Source organism: Apodemus sylvaticus, chromosome 3 (genome assembly GCF_947179515.1).
Source record: "Apodemus sylvaticus chromosome 3, mApoSyl1.1, whole genome shotgun sequence".
In the NCBI taxonomy this organism is placed as follows: Eukaryota; Metazoa; Chordata; class Mammalia; order Rodentia; family Muridae; genus Apodemus; species Apodemus sylvaticus.
In genome coordinates, this window is record NC_067474.1 from 73,032,363 (window position 1) to 73,052,331 (window position 19,969).

Sequence of the window (19,969 nt, forward strand, 5' to 3'; positions counted from 1 at the left end):
GGTTTCTTTGAATAGCACTGGCTGTCCTGGAACTAGGTCTGTAGATCTGCTTGCCTCTGCCTCCCAAGTGCTGAGACTAAAGGCATATGCCACCACCACCCTGCCCTTTCTCCCTTGAAAATTGGGACCAAAACCCCTTGACATTCCTATCACACAGAACCTTGTAAAGATAGAAGGTGTGCCTGTTGCACATAGCTAAGGGTATACTCACAAATTATACACACACACACACACACACACACACAGAGAGAGAGAGAGAGAGAGAGAGAGAGAGAGAGCACAACAGCCTAAAGCAAGTGTGTTCCATGACTGAGCCACACTTCAATTCCAATTTCCAATCTGGAAGATAATTCAAAGCCAGATCAAAATGGTCCTGAGGTTGGAAAGAACCTCTCACCCCCCTCGAGCTATATTTTTAATATTACATTTATCTTTGTGTGTGTGTGTGTGTGTGTGTGAGAGAGAGAGAGAGAGAGAGAGAGAGAGAGAGAGAGAGAGAGAGAGAGGAAGAGAGGACATGCTCATGCCACAGAACACAAGAGGCGTTCTGAGGACAACTTGCAGGAATCAGTTCTCTCCTTCCAGTGCATGGGTCCTGGGACTCCATCTCAGCACACTGATTGGGAGTCCCATTAAGGAGGGGAGAAGGTGTTATCGTGTAAAAATGCTCTCTTCACACTGTGGGAAAACCATTTAAGAAGAACGGCAGGAAATGAATCAAGGTCTTTGCAAATACCCACCACCTGCTCCTTTGGGGGTGTGCACAGAGCAGCTCCGCGGCGGTGGCGGCGTAATTTGGAACAATCAGAGGAAATGACAGCGCTGATGTGTTTGCTATTTTTGCAGCTGTGGATGAACTCCTTTTACATTTCTACACTGTACCACAGGCTGATAGTTTCCCTAACATTTCATCAGTTATTAAGCCCAAGTTGTTTTTATCTATATATCTCAACCAGTGAGATTTCTTCCTTTAATGGTAATTATGTTAAGTCCCCATGTGGGCAACTTGGACAGTTACCCTAGATTGCAATAATTTGAGAGCTGTTGGAAATACTGGTCCTTAATTACTATCTGTGGCTAGTTACTCAAAGGACAGAGCATTCTATTACTAGCAAGGGCCAGCAGCTGCCCTCGAGGACACTGCCTCCCTCTGCAGCTGAGCAGAACACTTTTTTTTTGGATTTGGTTTTTTCGAGACAGGCTTTCTCTGTATAGCCCTGGCTGTCCTGGAACTCACTCTGTAGACCAGGCTGGCCTCTGCCTCCCAGAGTTCTGGGATTACAGGCGTGCACCACCACTGCCCAGCGAGCAGAACACTTTTTTCCCAGTTGAGTAGAACCCTTGCCCCAGGCCCCCCAGCTTAGAGCGGCTGTATGAACAGTGTGATGGTGTTTTAGTAGCCAAGCACCAGGGATTTTGAAAGAACAAAGAAGCCGATAACTTGGGCTCATGGTTCAGGAGCCTGGGAAGCCCAAGAGCACAGCACATGCATCTTCCTGACTTCTGATGAGGGTCTCTTCAAAGCACAGCGAACGCATAACACCTTCAGACTCAGGAGTAACACATGCTCTTGTGATAACTAAGCCAGTCCCATAAGGAAGCAACCAGTACCTCTGGACATTCAATTCAGCTTGTAAAAGTCCCACCCCAATCAAATTTCACCAAGAGTTTTGTGGAAACAAATTACATATAAATCATAGTACCAGGTCTCCAACAAACACCCCACAACCGAGCAGAGAACACACCAGCCGTGGTCCTGCTGGTGCAGTTCTAGATCCATGCTCTTCTGTGATCCACCCTGAGGTTGTAACCACGCCCCTTTTCTTTCCCCATGCTCATGTGCATGTTTAGCAAGGGAGGGAGGGAGGGAGAAGAGAGAAATCACAACCTTGGAGTTGAGCTGTCTTAAGAGAAAAATGTTGAAGAATACTCAAGGGTTTTAAAAGTTACTTAATACTCTCTACCTGTGTATCCACATGGAGAGTAGGCCAGCCCTGCCTGTAGCTGTTGTTTCACGGGCCATGACACGGTCTCAGCCATGGTTACTGGGGTGTAGGTAGGGTATGTTAATCACCGTTGTCCCCTATGCCCCAAAATTCATGTAGATGCTGACCATGAATTGGATGCCGCTTCAGCCCACTGTCCTACATTACCACCAAACCCAGACATCTCAAGGGAGGCAGAGAACAATTTTATAGATACTGGGTAAGAAAAGGGGGACAAAAAAGAATGGGGAAGAAATTACAGAATGGGTTTTTCTGGAAAGCAGACATCACTTTTGGTCTCACACAAACAATAGGAATTATATCAAAGCCGCGAAGGGAACCTGAGAGAGTGGCCGGGCTATTGTACATTCTGGTGTAGGCCAAGGGCTGATCCTAAAATGCTTGATACATTTATTCATATCAGTGTTCTTTTTTTCCCCCCTAGACAGGGTTTCTCTGTGTAGCCCTGGCTGTCCTGGAACTCACTCTGTACCAGGCTGGCCTTGAACTCAGAAATCTACCTGTCTCTGCCTCCCAGAGTGCTGGGATTACAGGCGTGTGCTGCTACCGCCCAGCCATATCAGTGCTCTTTATCCAGTGTCCTCCTTCATAAATTCCAGCCCGTACTTAAGCCCATCTCATTACCTATTAAGAAGAATCGATCCTGAATTAATTAGTAGATGAACTAGTTAAAGGGAGATGCAGAGCCCCACGTCCAATGTCTATAGAACCTGACTCATAGGGTCTGCGGCCTGTGGGATTACATTGGACATGAGTCTCAAGTTCACGGATATACAACTGATCCAGAAAGCATGAAACACACATGAACTGCTCCTGGGTTTGAAGATTCCATCTTGAATTCAGGCTGCCATCTTGAATTCAGGAATGAGATCATGCTGGGATGGAGAAACTTTCAGCCCCACACCAGGGCTTAGGATGGGAGCCACACGATGAAAGGGCCTAGAAGCCATCAGAGCATCTGTGCATCATCAAGTGCTTCCCATGCTGAGCACATCAGCCATCTAGACAGAGAGAGGGGAGAGAAGGCACAAACACTGCACACCCCTGCTGTTTCCTCACTTCCTGCCTGGGCGCAGCGCGAGCACACACATACACACACACACACACACACACATCCACAGGGCCTGGGCAGGGAAGCTGCACAGGAGACCAGCCTTCCTGCTGGACTGATAGGGCGGTCATCACCATGCCTGCTTTTTCTCCTCCCAGCTGCAGGGCCAGCCCCACTGTCTCCCTGCTGCCTGTGCCCAGACCCTCCCTCATGCCCAGCTGTCCACCATGACTCCTACCCTGGCCTCCCCCCAATTCCGCTCATTCTTCAAAAGTGACAATCTCACATACCACACTGCTGAGAAGGAGAGGAACGCAAGAATGGTCACAAAAGCCACGGAGCCCAGTCCAACACCCACCATCTGCTGCGCTGTGAGTGATGAGGCTGTGGGAAGAAACCACATGATGAGCCCACAGCACGTCCCGTCTCTGCCCTCCCGGGAGAGCCACATCCAACTGTGCACATTCTGTTTTAACCTGAACCCGGGTTTCACTTAACAAAGAATCCAAAGAATGCCTGCACAGTGCGCCTGCATCCCCAACAGCTCCTGTGGCGGTCAGGACTCAGGAAACCACAGTTTCAAAGTATTTCTAACAAGGAAGCATAAAGCCAGATCATATTAAAGTAAACCAAACTTGTGGACACACCAAAGCTACGTGATGCACGCTGTGAACAGACAGACCCTCACTCTCGGGCCGTTTACACATTGATAGATTTTATGAAGTCGTTTCCTTCCACGTGGAGAAATCATCCTGATAGCATTTGAGCTCAGGCTTCAAAAATGTCAGTCAGTCCCAGTGGTCATATAAACTAGTGCCTCTTGCTGGGCACAGTCACTTCCGTCTCACTACATTACCAGCAGGACAGTGCCACTCTACTCTGTCCCACAGGCTCTTAAAGTCCGTGTAAAAGTCCTTGCAACATGTGTTTTATTTATGAAACGTCACATATGAAATTTTCGGGGTGTCCCTGATTACAAATTGAAAAACAACCCGAATTTGTGGTGCACATTTGGTCCAAGAGACTTTTTTTGTTTTGTTTTGTTTTGCTTTTTTTTTTTGTTTTTTGGAGACAGGGTTTCTCTGTGTAGCCCTGGCTGTCCTGGAACTCACTCTGTAGACCAGGCTGGCCTTAAACTCAGAAATCTGCCTGCCTCTGCCTCCCAGAGTGCTGGGATTACAGGCGTGCGCCACCACCGCCAGGCTTGGTCCAAGATACTTAATTTAGAGTTTCATGACTCCATCAAAGGTGTGGTTTTTATTAGAAAACATGTATTGATCTGTCTCTGTGTGGCACATACTGTCTTAGCATCTCACACAGGCTAACTCAGGCTCCTGTGGCAGTTAACCTTGAACGTCAATTCGATTGGGTTGAGGGGTACCTGGGGGGTTTGGAAAGTATGCTCCAGGGTGTGTCTGTGAGAGAGGGGAGACCCACTCTGAGTATGGTCACCACTATTCAGTAAGGGGTGGGGGGCTTGGATGGACAGAAGTAGAAGAGGCTGGCTGGCTTGGGCTTGCTTTCCCTCTTTCTGGTTATGGAGAGATGAGCAGCCTGACCCAGCCATGGTGAGCTATCTCGTTCAGGCCAGAGCAATGGAGTTGACTGACTCTAGACAGACAGCCCTGGAACTGTGAGCCCCATCACATCGCCAAGCCTAAGCTGTTTGTTCATTTCCTGTGTTGTCATGATGAAAAATTAACTCACAAATCTCCTAACGAGTTTTTATATTCCCCCTTTACAGGGGAGGGCTGGAGGCAGGCTAATTAAGCACAGCTCAGATATCTATAACCAGTCTAAGAACAGTTTAAGTCCAGTGGAAACCTATGGGGTCCAGGGAACCTGCAAACACAGACATGATACATACCACTCTTAATAGTGAAGAAAAATTCACTGTCTCAAAAAGTGCTATCACAAGACTTTCTAGAAAAACATGGATTGGCCAGGTATGTGGTATATACACCTAGAATCCCAGCACTTAAGAAGTCAAGGCAGGAGTATCATGAGGCCAACCTGGGTTGCACAGTAAGACCCTATCTCAAAATTACAATAAAAGAAAAAAATTATACTTTCATATTCAGAAAATGAGAGAGAGAGAGAGAGAGAGAGAGAGAGAGAGAGAGAGAGAGACTGAGAACAAAGACAGAGACAAGGAGGGAAAACAGTGTTGGAGATACAGGGATTAAAGAGATTCTGGTTCTTTTATGCCCTGAGTACTTTATGCAACTGCCCCTTCTTCTTCTCCAGTTTTTGTTATCAGTAATTTCCCCACATATTTCCTCCACACTTTATTCTTTGATGAATGAAAATACTGAGCTGAAGGACCATGGAAGCCCATACTGTGTGAGTCCTAGATTTGCTATTCATTCATCAGGAGTTACTCCTTAGCTAGCTGATGTTGGCGTTACACTGCTGTCCAGCCCATTGCTTGGCCTATGAACAGCCCTCATATCACCCACTCTGTCCACAGGGGTATTGTTAACTGTTAGCAGAAGTCAAACTACACTGTTTTCTGCCCTACTTCCTCAGCCAGTGAGTGAGTCTACGTGAGGAGGAAAGGGAGAACACCCAGGGCATCTCATGCTCCACGCTGACTCATTAGGAACGCTGTCACCGTCATCACCTGGGCTGGCCCTGACTTCAAGCTACCTTCAGCACACTTTTAGGTGGCGCCCTCTCTGTACAAAGTCCTTGTCTACTGCTCAGCCCTAGCTTTCTCTTCCAGGTCTCACAAAGGTTGTCTGCAGCTGTTTATCTGTCTAATTAAAAAATTGTGTGACTCTGCTCGGACGTGCTTTATACAGGTGGAAAGATACCAACCCCTCAACACACACACACACACACACACACACACACACACACACAAGGCAGCAGGACAGAAGCAAAGGGGAACTGAGGATGCTAGCTTTCCCCAGAGCCATCCACCAGCAGCATCCACCCCAGCTGGGAACCATGCTGTTCCTTGTGGTAGACATTGCTATTGAAAGCTAGTGTTAAACAGTGACCTTCGGCTGGCGATGTGGATGACTCAGAGGTTTAGAGCACTGGCTGCTCTTCTGCATGAGTGGAATTCGGGTCCCGGGTCCCGGCAGCCTTGTTAAGCAGCAGCTCATGACCACCTGTGACTCCAGTTCCAGGGATCTGACATTCCCTTCTGGCCTCTCTCATATGACATATACTCAAGGCACATGCATGAATTTAAAAGAAATAAGAAAGTGCCCTTTATTTTGCACAGCATACTTGGGTTTTAGCTCCCAGCCTGGTTTCCAGTCCTTGGCTACAGGTCTTTCTGTTCGCATCTTACACAAACTCCAAGCCTACAGCAGCACTCCCGGGTGTGGCTGTACAGTTCCTTCCTCTGTGAATGCCTAATAAAATTTACAAGTGGCCACTTTGAATGATCAGTTTTTATGGTCTTACCCTTCTCTGGTTCCCCTCCCTTCCAGTTTCATGCCGTGGGATCCTTTATTTTCTTTCTGAATCATCTGCAGAATATTCTCTTAGAAACTCGTGTGCTGTTAGTCATTCTTAGAGAAAGTAAATACGTTTGAACCCGAACCCTCCTCTCTACAGAGACTCTGCTCAGGAGTTTCCCAGGCATTGCTTTAAACTTTTACTGATAGAAAGGCCACAGGTGCTGAAGAGGAAGTTAGGCCCGGTGGCACATAAACTGTACACAGGTACGGTCACTCCCAGAAAGCAACTGTTGCCATCAAGCGGTATAAATAAATTAATGCCGTGACCCAGCCTGGCTTGGGACACATCCAGATAGCAGTTGGTACATTCATTTGAACACAGAAGAATAAATAATGATCTAGTGTGTTCTTTTTTCTGTTATTCTTTTTTTTTAAGATTTTTTTAATTTATTATATCTAAGTACACTGTAGCTGTCTTCAGACACACCAGAAGAGGGCGTCAGATCTCATAACAGATGGTTGTGAGCCACCATGTGTTTGCTGGAATTTGAACTCAGGACCTTCAGAAGAGCAGTCAGTGCCCTTACCTGCTGAGCCATCTCTCCAGCCCCATCAGCTGCTTTCTCATAGAACCCAGGACCACCTGTCCAGGGATGGCCCCGCCCACAACGGGCCAACCCTCTTAATCAGTCACTAAATAAGAAAATGCTCTATAGCCTTGCCTACAGCCTGGTCTTATATGAAGGCATTTTCTCAACTGAGTCTCCCTCCTCTACAGTGTCAAGTTTACATAAAACTAGCTAGCACAGGAATCTTTGCTTTTTGTTTGTTTGCTTCTTTCTTTTCTTTTTTCTTTTCTTTTCTTTTCCTTTCATTTCCTTTCCCTTTCTTTTCTGTTCCTTTCCCTTTCTTTCCCTTTCCCTTTCTTTCTTTCTTTCTTTTTTTCTTTCTTTCTTTCTTTCTTTCTTTCTTTCTTTCTTTCTTTCTTTCTTTCTTTCTTTCTTTCTTTCTTTCTTTCTTTCTTTCTTTCTTTCTTTCTTTCTTTCTTTCTTTCCATAACAGAGCACCCATTGTAAAGTCCATCCACCACAATCCTGAGAGAGGTCACGCTGCCTCACCACTACAGCAGTTGTCTCCTGTGGCTATGCTCAGAAGTAGGGATGGGGTGTAAGGAGCTTGCGGGACACATGTGGGCCATGGACAGCATTCCTCAGCCTATTGACAGGAATAGGTCCATACTCAGAGGTTATGGATTTAACAAGGTTTCTGGAATTAGGCACAAATGAATGGAATTCCTGGCTGACTGCTTATTGTTTTTAAACAAATGTCCTGCCAATGGAAGACTGACAACCAAGGATCTGTGATTACTCAATCCGAGGCAGCTTCCCAACCTCTTTGAAAACTCTGCTCATGGAAAGGGAAGGTTCAAAACGCATATCTCATCAGTAAGAGCCAGATCTGGAGCCGACTGAAGAACTGTCCCATCAGGCAGACCAAGTCACATGCTCAGGCTGCTGCCAGGACAGCCAAGGCTTTATCTACCCAGCAGGGGGTGACTGCTGTCAAGGGCATTGCTTTCTGCCATTTGATGTCATATACTAATGTTTGGGAATGATTATGTCTTCCATGTATCATAGCTGCACATCTGGATCTGATCAAGAAAAATATGCAACCCCTGGATTCCCGGCCTTGGAGCTGGGTGCAGCAAGCAACCTTTGAACTCTGTTCCTTTCTTTCCTGCATTCCTTTGGGGTTTTGTCTTATTTTTTCCCCTTAGATGTAGGATAGTTCTATTCTGTAAATAAATTATTTTTGTTAACATAATTACGCATCACATGTGTCAGTATGTAATTCCTCATTGTGCAAATATCACAGAATGTTCTTTTTTCTTTTCTTTCTTTTTTTTTTTTTTTGATTTTGATTTTGATTTTTTCAAGACAGGGATTTCCTGTATAGCCCTGGCTGTCCTGGAACTCACTCTGTAGACCAGGCTGGCCTCGAATTCAGAAATTCACCTGCCTCTGCCTCCCAAAGTGCTGGAATAGGCATGTGCCACTACTGTCCGGCTATCACAGAACGTTCTTAAACAAAATAACATGAGTAGCTATGTCTCTAACTGACACAAATTCCCCCCTGCCCTGTTTTAGGCAGAGCCTTGTTATGGGTCCCAGGCAGACCTCTGCCCCTAAGTGCTGGATTCAGCCATATATGGTTCACACCACGCTCCAGGACATGCAATCTTTTGTGTCTTCCTCTATATTTGTGGTCCACCATTAGACTCAATTGTCATTATTGGTATGTGGCTGAGTGTGTGTGTGCGGGTATGCATGGTGTAAGCCAAACAGCAGGCCTCAGGCTTCTATAGCTCTCCTTTCTGTAGTGACCAATCTTTCCAGTGCCCTTAACCTTGACTAGAATCTTTCCTTCCTCTCAGTGCTGCTCTGCTGCTCTCTCCCCAACAAGCCACATAACCCACACAACACCCAACATAGACCGAGCACTATCTCAAATCCAGGGTGACCCAGCCAATGGAAAGCCACCCAAGCCAGGAGGAAGAACTCTTCTAAAGTGTAAAACTTTGTCCTCACTGAAGTTACTCATCTGGGTGTCTAGGGCTCATGTCTCCTATCCTATGGCTACAGGAGGAAAACAGTAAGGCCAGTTGACACAAGCCACGGGAGAGACAGCAGCTGACAGCAAGGATGGTCCCCTTTGTGTCTCTGTATGATTTCGTGAGCTCCCGCCTCTTCAGCGATGGCTCAGATATGCCATATCCTATGAGAATGCCTATATTTTTCTGAAGACATCTTAGCTTGTGTATCTGTCACCACCTGTGGCAATTTAAAGCAAGTCCTCAGTATAAGATTGGTGCCGCAGATTGAGCATGGGGGAAGGACAGCATGCAGAGAGAACATGGCCTTACCTTTTACCTCAGCCCAGACAGCACAGGAATATCTTCTCACCTGGAAGGGAAACAATAGAGGTCCATCTAAGTAGGTGACAAGGGGCATCATTTTAAACAGTATAATGGGAGACACAGGGCACCGTTTAAACAGTATACTGCAGATGCTAAAGCTCTCTGACTCCCTGACTCTTCATACCCTAATTTGAACCAGAAAACCTTTAAAGTTCCTTCTAACTTTTATAAGTGTGTGTACTTATGTTTTGTGTTGTAAGGATTAAACCCATGGCCTCATACATGCTAGGCTAGGGTTTTACCACTGAGCCACAACCCCAACCCTAACTCTTCCATCTCATAATTCAGCCATAGAGCACCAGTGTTCAGGAGGCTGGCATGGGTCACACATATGGGAGAGGCTCTAGACATCATTTCTGTGGGTTTTCAAAAGATCTCAGAAAGCGTCCACCACGAGTAGACAATGGACTATCAGGAGAATCATTCCTAACTTCCAGCTCTGACCAACGGGCACGGGCTGTCTGAGAACTCTGCTGAGAATTCTGAGATCGCATCTAGGTTCTACAAGAAGTAGTGATGTGTGTTATCCACAAGCAATGGGAAGCGCTGGTATGATAATATTTTGTCTCTCTGGATGATGCATAGCAAATTCACTCACCCAAAATGTGTTTTCAGGAAGTAAGCAAGAAGAAAAAGCAAGAGACCTACAAACTCACTGGACCTGGGCATCTCCTCCTCTGGTAATTATCACTCACACAGCAGCCGATGGGGACAGCTGAGATGCTTGAATGTGACTGAGGATTCGTTGCGGTCTCCCTCGAGGAAGAAGCTAAAGAGCTACCCCTCCAGTCTCATTACATCTTTCAAGCGACACATTTTCACCAGCCACAGGTTTTGAATATAATTCAATTTTGCCATGAAGCTAGTTTTGAAATTAGGAATGAAGAAATATGTCAAGACAACAGGAAGCAAAGGGCAAAGCAGGTAACTGAAAACATTTCAACCGAGAAACTGACAGGGGCCAGGTGATGCAGGAAGATCATTGAACTGCTGTGCCTGGGTCAGATGCACAGTTTATAAAACTCACCCTGCAGTAGCTGGGGCAAGGAAATCGGTAGAAGCAAGAGATGAGAATCTGAGTGATGGGCAGAGAAAAGATGGCAAAGTATGCACAATGCTGGCTTTAAAAAGAAGAGAAAAGAAAATGATTTTAAAATGGCATGAAGGGGACAGAACTCATCCAAGTTGATAAAAGAACAGACAAGAGGCCAGGGAGCCGGGTGGCTCCACAACCTTCTGTGCACAGACCCTGCCAGGAAAGAGTTGGTCTCTCAGGAGTATGGACACAGGTTTACAGGCCCACAGGAGGGACAAGCTCCAGAGACAGCAAGACCAACTAACACCAGAGATAACCAGATGGTGAAAGGCAAGCACAAGAACCCTACCAACAGAAACCAAGGCTACTCGGCAACATCAGAACCCAGTTCTCCTACCACAACAAGTCCCGGATACTCCAGCACACCCGAAAAGCAAGAATTGGATTTAAAATTGTACGTCATGATGCTGATAGAAGACTTCAAGAAAGACTTAAATAACTCCCTTAAAGAAATACAGAAAAACATGCGTCAACAGGTAGAATCCCTTAAAGAGGAAACACAAAAATCCCTTAAAGAAATACAGGAGAACATGGGTCAACAGGTAGAATCCCTTAAAGAGGAAAAAATCCCTTCAAGAATTACAGGAAAACACAAGCAATCAAGTGAAGGAACTGAATAAAACCATCCAGGATCTAAAAGTGGAAGTAGAAACAATGAAGAAATCATAAAGGGAGACAACTCTGGAGATAGAAAACCTTGGAAAGAAATCAGGAGTCATAGATGCAAGCATCAAAAACAAAATACAAGAGATAGAAGAAAGAATCTCAGGTGCTGAAGATACCATAGAAAACATTGACTCAACAGTCAAAGAAAATGCAAAATGCAAAAAGCTTGTAACCCAAAACATCCAGTAACCCCAGGGCACAATGAGAAGACCAAACCTAAGGATTATAGGTATAGAAGAGAGTGAAGATTTACAATTTAAAGAGCCAGTGAATATCTTCAACAAAAGTGTAGAAGAAAACTTTCCTAACCTAAAGAAAGAGATGTCCATGAACATACAAGAAGCCTACAGAACTCCAAACAGACTGGACCAGAGAAGAAAATCCTCCCAACACATAATAATCAAAATACCAAATGCATTAAACAAAGAAAGAATATTAAAAGCAATAAGGGAAAAAGAGCAAGTAACTTATAAAGGCAGACCTATCAGAATTACACCTGACTTCTCACCAGAGATGATGAAAGCTAGAAAATCCTGGGCAGATCTCATACAGACCCTAAGAGAACACAAATGCCAGCCCAGACTACTATACCCAACAAAACTTTCAATCACCATAGATGTAGAAACCAAGATATTCCATGATAAAACCAAATTAGCACAGTATCTGCCCACAAATCCAGCCCTACAAAGGATAATAGATGGAAAATGCCATCCTAGAAAAAAGCAAGAAAGTAATCTTCCAACAAACCCAAAAGAAGATAACCGCACAAACATAAAAATAACATCAAAGTAGCAGGAAGCAACAATCACTATTCCTTAATATCTCTTAATATCAATGGACCCAATTCCCCAATAAAAAGACATAGACTAACAGAAGTATTTTTCATGTAAATCTTCAATTCTATCATAAAATGTTTCTACTTTCCTTTTCATTTAATTTAGCAATGTTTTTATGTCTACCATTTCACTCTTTAATTTTCTATGAAAATTGTCAATTTTAACATGTTTTTCTAAATATCTCTTCTATTTTATCAGAAATATTTTCCATGTAAATCTTGAATTTTATCATAAAATATTTTTACTTCCTTTTTCCATAAAAGAACATGCTTTTCAAAAAAAAACAAAAAAAGAACAGACAAGAAAGGGAGAGCTCTAGAGAAGACAAACCTTATTCCTCCCCTAGTCTTGGGGCATAATAGGGATATTGATTAGGACAAATACATAAAAGGAAAAAATGGAGATGTTGGAAGGACTTATACATTCAAAATATACCATGAAGACAGGATAGTAATAGCCTGTAAGTCAATGAAACAGACTCTAGCTTCCACCAATAAATTCTTGATATATGTCAGATATGTTTGAGAGAAGCATTTCTAATGGTTAGTTTGGTCAACTCAATACAATCTAAGAATCACCTAGAATGAGAAACCTAGAGGGGCTGTCTGAATCAAGCTGAGTTATAGGCATATCTGTATGCAGGTATGGGGAATTGTCTTGATCATTTTATTTGACAAGGAAGACCCAGCCCACCATGGGTGGCACCATTCCCTATATTTGGGTCCTGGACTAAATAATAGTGAATAGTGATTTGAGTAATATGCATGTGTGCACTCATTCTCTCTCTGCTCTTAACTGGAACTAGCTGCTTCAGTTTCCTTTTGCCTTGACTTTCCCAAAATGATGTGCTATAACCTGGGTCTGTGAGCTGAATAAATTCCTCCCTTAAAGTTGCTTTTTACCATCTCAACAACTGGGCCAGAAACTAGAACAAGTGCCAAGAATATAATGGAAACCAGGGGTTCTTTCAATAAGTAGTGTTCAGATATTAAAAACAAACAAACAAACAAACAACAACAGCAACAACAAAACAAGCCAGGTGTAGTGGTATGTGCGTTTAATCCCAGTGCTTGGGAGGTAGAGGCAGGTAGACCTGTGAGTTCCAGGCCAAGCTGATCTATTGAACGAGTTCCAGGACAGCTAGGGCTACACAGAGAAACCCAGTCTCAAAACAAACAAACAAACAAACAAAAACCAAACCAGGCTGGACTTTTACCTAATACCAAATGTAAAAGCTCAAAATGAACCAAATGCCCAAAAGTAAGACTTAAAACTAAAAACTCCTAGGAAGCAACACAAATGAGAAGGTTTTTGTGCCTCAAAGAACATTGATAACATTAAAACAAAGCAAAACCATACAAATGGAAGAAAATGTTTTCAACTTCATCTCATAAGAGATTAATGTCCAGATTATATAGAGGACTCCAAACAACAACAAGAAAAGAAATCAAACAACTCAGTTTAAAAATTGGAAGCTGGGTAGTGGTGGCGGCAGTGGAGGAAGCAGTGGCGGCACACAACTTGAGGTAGAGGCAGGTGGGTCTCTTTGAGTTTGAGGTCAGCCTGATGTACAGAGCAAGTTCCAGGACAGGAGTGCTACACAGAGAAATTCTGTCTCAAAAACAGATGAATAAAGACAAACATTAGTAAAGAACTTGAATAGACGCTGGTCCTAAAGGACAGACTGCCACCAAGCTATGAATAGGTACTGACCACCATTAATCATTAAGGAAATGCAGAACAAGACCACCTAGTGAGGTGGTATCACCTTGCACCCATCAGGATACTTAGTACATTAAATTATTGAGCTAATAGTATTCTGAGCTTTAACTTTCCAAATCTTAATTCCTATATTATTGTTCAAAGTAGTTCTTGGCCTTTTCTGCTACTCATACATAATCTTAAAAATAAGCCTTGGTTTGCTATCAACATGCTAATGGTACCTCAGACTTCTGTCTTATTCAGAATTTAATAGATACCTGTTTTAAATATGAAGAACCTTACAGCTGAGATGGCTACATACTTTTGCTTCCAGTGTATCAGCAAGAGATGTTTTGTTAGTATTTGTGTCATTTTCCTGGTTTCCAACCCACATAATGTTACACCAAGTTTAGAATCCTCTTAGCTTGTCTAGCTCGTTACAGTTGCCAATTATTGAAAGAAACCCAGCTGGTAGAGGTGAAGCTTTCTAAAGAATCGGGTGGGTAGGGTGGGGCCCCTCTGCCACTCTCTCCTCCTGATCCCCTGGGAAATGAGGGAAGGCAGCATCCTGGGAGAGCGGAAAGGAAGCCACCAGAGCTAAATGTTCCTTTCCAACTGGGACTGTGGAATTCTGGTGCTCATGAAGCTCGAGGGGCACTCAGCACATCAGTCGCCGCGGAGATGCAGCCAGGCCTCAAAAGTGTGGCTGACACCTATGCAGGCCTTTACCTGCCTACCCATTAGAAAGTCTGCTCACAGCATATTTCTGTGGTTATTCCGTGTGGCGTCTGCCGCAAACATGGGAGAAAGGTAAATGGAAACAATTTAAACCTCATACAAAAAGGAAAATACAGAGGTCGGAACATCGCTGAAACATCTATACCTTATTCCATTCACTTGCGATCCGTAACAGAATGAGGTACTCGTCTCCTGTTTTCAAAGGCGCATTGTAATATTCCCCATAGTAGAGCCTGTCTCCAATAGATATCTCCAGCGTGTCATCTGGAACATCACTGGCCAGGATTTCTGCAGCCACATAGCCATCAGCAGGAGAAGCGTTGCCAAAGAATGAAGTCATGCCTTCAGAGTCACAAGAAACTGTGCTTTGCAAGGACAGGGGAAGGACCAACACCTGATATGAACTGGGAGAGGGGGAAAAGCAGAGAAATTGGTAGGGGCCTTGTGAAGAACAGAGATCTTATTCCTCATCAGGCCCCTGGCCAGATGTAAATGTTATAAGGCTCACGGACTGCTTGTCTGGAGGACTGTGTATTTGGGTTTACTGAACTCGCACTCTGCAGTAAGCATCTTAAAGACACCAGATTGGACAAGAAAAGCTGCTAGCTACATGGGGTTTAGTGTCTGGCAGTTCTAACTGCCATGGACCTCCATATTTACCTACAGCCAGAAGACAAGCCAAGTCCCAGCTTCATAGGGAGGCCAGGCACAGGCTCCCTGGGTGGGAGAAACTGGCGAATGTATCACTACCTTGTGTCTGTCACATGGGTGATCTGATTAGCAGTGTGTCACATGGGCAAGGACAGCCTAGCACCGGGAGGGTTGAAAAGTCACATGAAGGCCGAGAACCTACGAGAGCGAAAGTGCTCAGTCTGAAGAGCGGCTCCAGACAGTCATGTGGTGACTTAAAACAGAACTCATGATTTACATTCCCCACAGTTCAGAGGCTGACACCAAAGTTCACGCCAAACCAGTGAGCCGTCAGGAGTAAAAAAGTCACCATGGGTTAATCTGGGCTGACAAGACCTGGAAAGGCAAAGTAGCCTATGGTGGTTATAGGCCATCATGGTGAAAATGTCCCTTAAACAAGGACACAGAAACACACTGACAACCAGGTGGAAACTTAGTAATATTTATCCACCAAAGAGAAGAACATCCAGTCAGAAGAAACGGAAGAATGGAAAACACCTGGTCAAACCGTGCCTCCTTCTCCATCCCTGCTGGCTCAGCCTTTACTTCTGGTATCAGAATGTGTGAACGTGACCTTTCTCTACTGACCTTGATAACAGGGGTGGTGTGTGTGTGTGTGTGTGTGTGTGCGTGCATGTGTGTGTATACATGTGTGTACATGTGTGTGTGTGTATGTGTGTGTACATGTGTGTGCATGTGTGTATACACGTGTGTGTATGTGTGTGTATGTGTGTGTACGTGTGTGTATACGTGTGTGCGTGTACACGTGTGTGTGTGTACATGTGTGTACGTGTGTGTGTGTGTACGTGTGTGTGTGTGTGTGTATGTACACATGTGTGTGTACGTGTGTGTGTGTGTGTGTGTGTGTGTGTCTACAGGACTGCCTATTGTATCTGCAGCTCCTTTCACCTTTCTTCCTTTTAAAAGTCGTTTATTTTTATCTTACATGCATTGGTCTGCATGTCTGTCGGATCCCCTGGAACTGGAGTCACAGACATTTGTAAGTTACTATGTGGGTGCTGGGAATTGAATGGTCCTCTGGAAGAGCAGCCAGTGTTCTTAATTACGAAGCCATCTCTCTGCCCTGCCCCCTTTCACATTTCTTCAGTTATGATCAACTCCTCATAAATGCTGGTTGAGTTGAATTTTCAATAGAGAGAGAGAAAAAAATTGCCTGGACCAATACCAAATGTGATTAGGGTGATTTCCAAAACTCATTAGGCCACATAATGCTATTTTACCACCAATTTTGGGCTTCCTGTTCCACATTGCTAATGCCCCATTTCCTGCTCCCTAAAAGCACATGAATCACTTGGTTAAGGAAAGGGGAGCCCTCCCCCATGATAGCTGTTGCATTTGGAAAGTCTCCAGCTACCTGCTTTGTGCCCAGCCATGTTAGGTGAGGGCCCTGATTTCCATCCACAGAGTCTGGGCTTCCTTTCAGAAACGACTCTGATCAAAGAGGGATTAAGTAAAACCTGCAGGGTAACAAATAGTCAGCGTCGATAAACACTGAGTTTCTGCTGCCTTTGGGCCACACCTGGGGGAGCTTTTTTGGGGCCTTGAAGGTATGGTGGCCATGGGCAAAAAGCCCCACACTGATTTGCTCTGCCAGCTAATCAGAGTCCAGGGCTCACCTGCACCCAGTTGATTCTGTACTTTGCCCGTTAGAGGCACCATTCACAGGGGAGGGAGCAGCTTCCTATTTAGCCTGGCAAATATAGAAATTCCCAGGCCCCACCGCAAACCTTTGGGACCAAAGTCTCCAGGATTAGAGTTGGCAATGTTAAAGCATCGATATCTGATAAAGCACGCCAGCTGATTCCTGTTAGCCGATAAGGGTAAGAGACATTCGCCTCAAGGGAGGCCAGGGCCAGGCCTGACCGTCGGCCTAAGCTCTATGTGCTCCAGGCCAGGGTTCACACAAAGACTCTGGCCTGGCAAAGCTGGTACCTCCAGCTCAAGCCGCGCAGTCAGGCTGGGGAACTGGCATGGCTCACCTCCTGGTAAATAACTGTGGTGACGTGAAGGAAGCAGTTGCAGTGGCTTGGAACCTGACCACCGGGCCAGTCTGCAAGGGCTTCTCCCCACTTCCACTGCCCTCCCCGCATGACTCACAGGTCGCCACTTCCTGTTTTGAAGGCATCGACTGGTACACTGCCACCAGGGGAGGCTGTCATTTGGCTTACGCAATTATTTGGCTTAAGTATCACATCTGCTCTTGTAAATTCGTTCAGGCCACAAATGATACCAGGCTTCTGTTCTCCTTACAGCAAACAGGATTACAATACTTTCCAGTAACTTACCAGGAATCAAACAACAGAGCTGTCTGGGCACTGTCTGTCCCTGAAAAGACTTGAACTTAACCCAGTCTGAAAGCAGGACAGCCTCTTCTATAACAATTGGATACTCACACAGTATCTCCAGATGTGCCTTTCCATTCTTTTAGAATATCTCAGATTTACTTTCGCCTTGATTGCACTGAACAGACCATTACACTGAAGGGCAGAGAATGATAAAGAGCTGTGTAGGCCAGGCCATGCAGCCCCTGGCTCCCATTTGCAGGCCAAAAGTCTTCCTGTCTGAGAAGGGGGGCTGACTGACCTTCCCTAATCCTCCCAGGACCTTTGTAAATGAAATGCAAAACTGAGCACAATGTAGTCCTCCGATAGAGGTAAATTAACCCCATCTTAATGCCATCTGGAACCCCAGCTGGTTACTAACTCCATAGTGTCTTGACTATAGAACTCAATATGTGAACAGATAAAAAGAATTCTCCAAATGACCTTTCCCGAAACCACTACACGCACACCCCAAGATCAGCGTGACATAAGAAGGAGACATCCTGTCTCTGGGAAATGAGACAATCCTTGTGACCCACCATCGTTAAAGGTTGTACCATGGGACGGGCATGCAAGGGGCAATGCTGCCCAAATGTTTGTCTCTGGTCCCTTGTAAGCCTCACTCTTCATGGGAAGGATGCTACTGGGATGACAAGCCTACTATGTGTTCAAAGAAACAAAGCAAGAGGCCCAGTTGTATTGCTCCAGCTACCCAAGTTCAACCACCCACAGAGAAGCCTTCCACAGAGACCACTGTGTGGAGTGAGACAGGCACTCACCTGATAGGTCCATTTATCTCCTTGGCTTTCCTCAGCCTAAAGCGTGGTAGAGGCCTTCCGTGAACAGTGAGAAAGTCTACTTCTGGAATTGGGGGCTCTGAAAACATTAAGAAGAACACATGGGGGGGGGGGGCGGGCAGGCCATTAGATCAAGTAAAAAGTACAAAGAAAGTGGTCCTCCAGGTGCCATGGAAGTTTTTAACTTAGAAACTGGAATATATATATATATATATGTGTGTGTGTGTGTGTATACACATATGTGTATACATACATATATGTTCATATATATATGTATATATATATATATACATACACACACATACATACATACATACATCAAAAAGGCAAATGCTGTGTGAGTTTACTTGGGTGAAACATTTAGATTAGTCAAAGTCACAGAGCCAGCCGACTAGAGGTAGTCAAGAGCTGAGGGTCGTGGCAAGGAACTGAGCTCATAGCTTAAAGCTGAAAGCTTTTGTATGGAGTGATAAAATGTTTTAGAAACAGGTAGTGGTGGTAGTTGTGCAACATGGTGACTGTCCCAACGCTAATAAAGTGTTTATTTAAAAATGGTTTATGTTATATTTTGTGTTATATATATTTACGTAATAAAAAGAAGCGATGAGCATGGTCCAACACCTACAGGGTGTTGGTGTTTGCTACATCAACCATGGGTTTTGATGTTTGCTAGACAAAATCTTATTTGGCAGGTGCTATGGTTTCGTTAAGGGTGTCTCCCCAAACCTTCAGGCATTGGAAGCTTTGCTCCCAGGGGGATGATGTAAGCGGAACCTCTTAGATGCAGAGTCTGGTGGAAGGCCTACTTGGTCACCGAGGGTGATGCTCCCGGAGTGACTGATGCTGGATTCCAGGGGTGAGTCAGTTAGCGAGCAAAAGGATTGTCATAAAAGGTACAAGACTGGACCCACCCTGCTTGTGCATACTGCTAAGGCACCTGGACACGTCCTTAAATATCCATTACAAAGCCAATCTACCAAGGAGCCCTCACCAAGGCCAAACTCACTGAGCAGCCCCACCTGGGACTTAGAGCATCCTAAAGTGTGAGCTAAAGAAATCCCTTTCTTTTGCCAGCTTTGCACGTTTTTATTATAACAACAGAAAGAGGACTCAGGTAGCACCAAAGACCAGCATGTCAGACTTCTAGATCCCTCACAGACATGGTGTTTTGTGTGTCGCCCCTCCCTGCTTCCCAGCCCTTGGTAACCAGATTCACCAGGCTGGCCTCAAACCCACAGAGATCTGACTACCTCTGCCTCCTAAGTGCTGAGATTAAAGGTGTGTACTACCATGCCAGGACTAACAACAAGTACATTTAAGAAGCCAGTTTCTCAGTAGCAGCCCCGCCCCCGTATGGTTCTGATGGGGTGGTTACTCACGAGTCTCCAATGCTATCTGACCTAGGCCCTGGAGACATGACCACCATACTTAGAACTGACCAATAGGAGTGGTGGCCCATTTCACTCTGAGAGATGACAGCACCTCAATCTCACTCTTGGGTCACAGCTATAAGTACCACACAAGCCAGGAATGTTCATCTTCCCAGGTCTGGGTGAAAGACCTCCAGCAGAACAGCTGAGAGAGAACAACAGGGCACTTACAGTACATCAGAATTTCCTGTGCTTCAAGTGAGATCCCTTCCTGGACGTCCAT

The 19,969-nt window shown here is 45.0% G+C and overlaps 1 protein-coding gene across 2 annotated transcripts in view; it reads right to left on the minus strand.

Moving 5' to 3' along the window:
* Positions 1-476: 476 nt before the first annotated feature.
* Positions 477-19,969, minus strand: part of Susd1 (sushi domain containing 1) — a 120,270-nt gene continuing 100,777 nt past the window's right edge. The window contains exons 13-17 of one of the 2 annotated variants that reach the window (XM_052176558.1): positions 18,299-18,395; positions 14,633-14,891; positions 9,397-9,436; positions 3,348-3,441; positions 477-3,007 (exon numbers count right to left, since the gene is read on the minus strand). In XM_052176558.1, the coding sequence (XP_052032518.1) occupies position 3,007; positions 3,348-3,441; positions 9,397-9,436; positions 14,633-14,891; positions 18,299-18,395 (491 nt within the window). In that variant the 3' untranslated portion in view covers positions 477-3,006. The remainder of the gene's footprint in view (positions 3,008-3,347; positions 3,442-9,396; positions 9,437-14,632; positions 14,892-18,298; positions 18,396-19,969) is intronic. The other variant, XM_052176559.1, reaches the window with a different exon arrangement.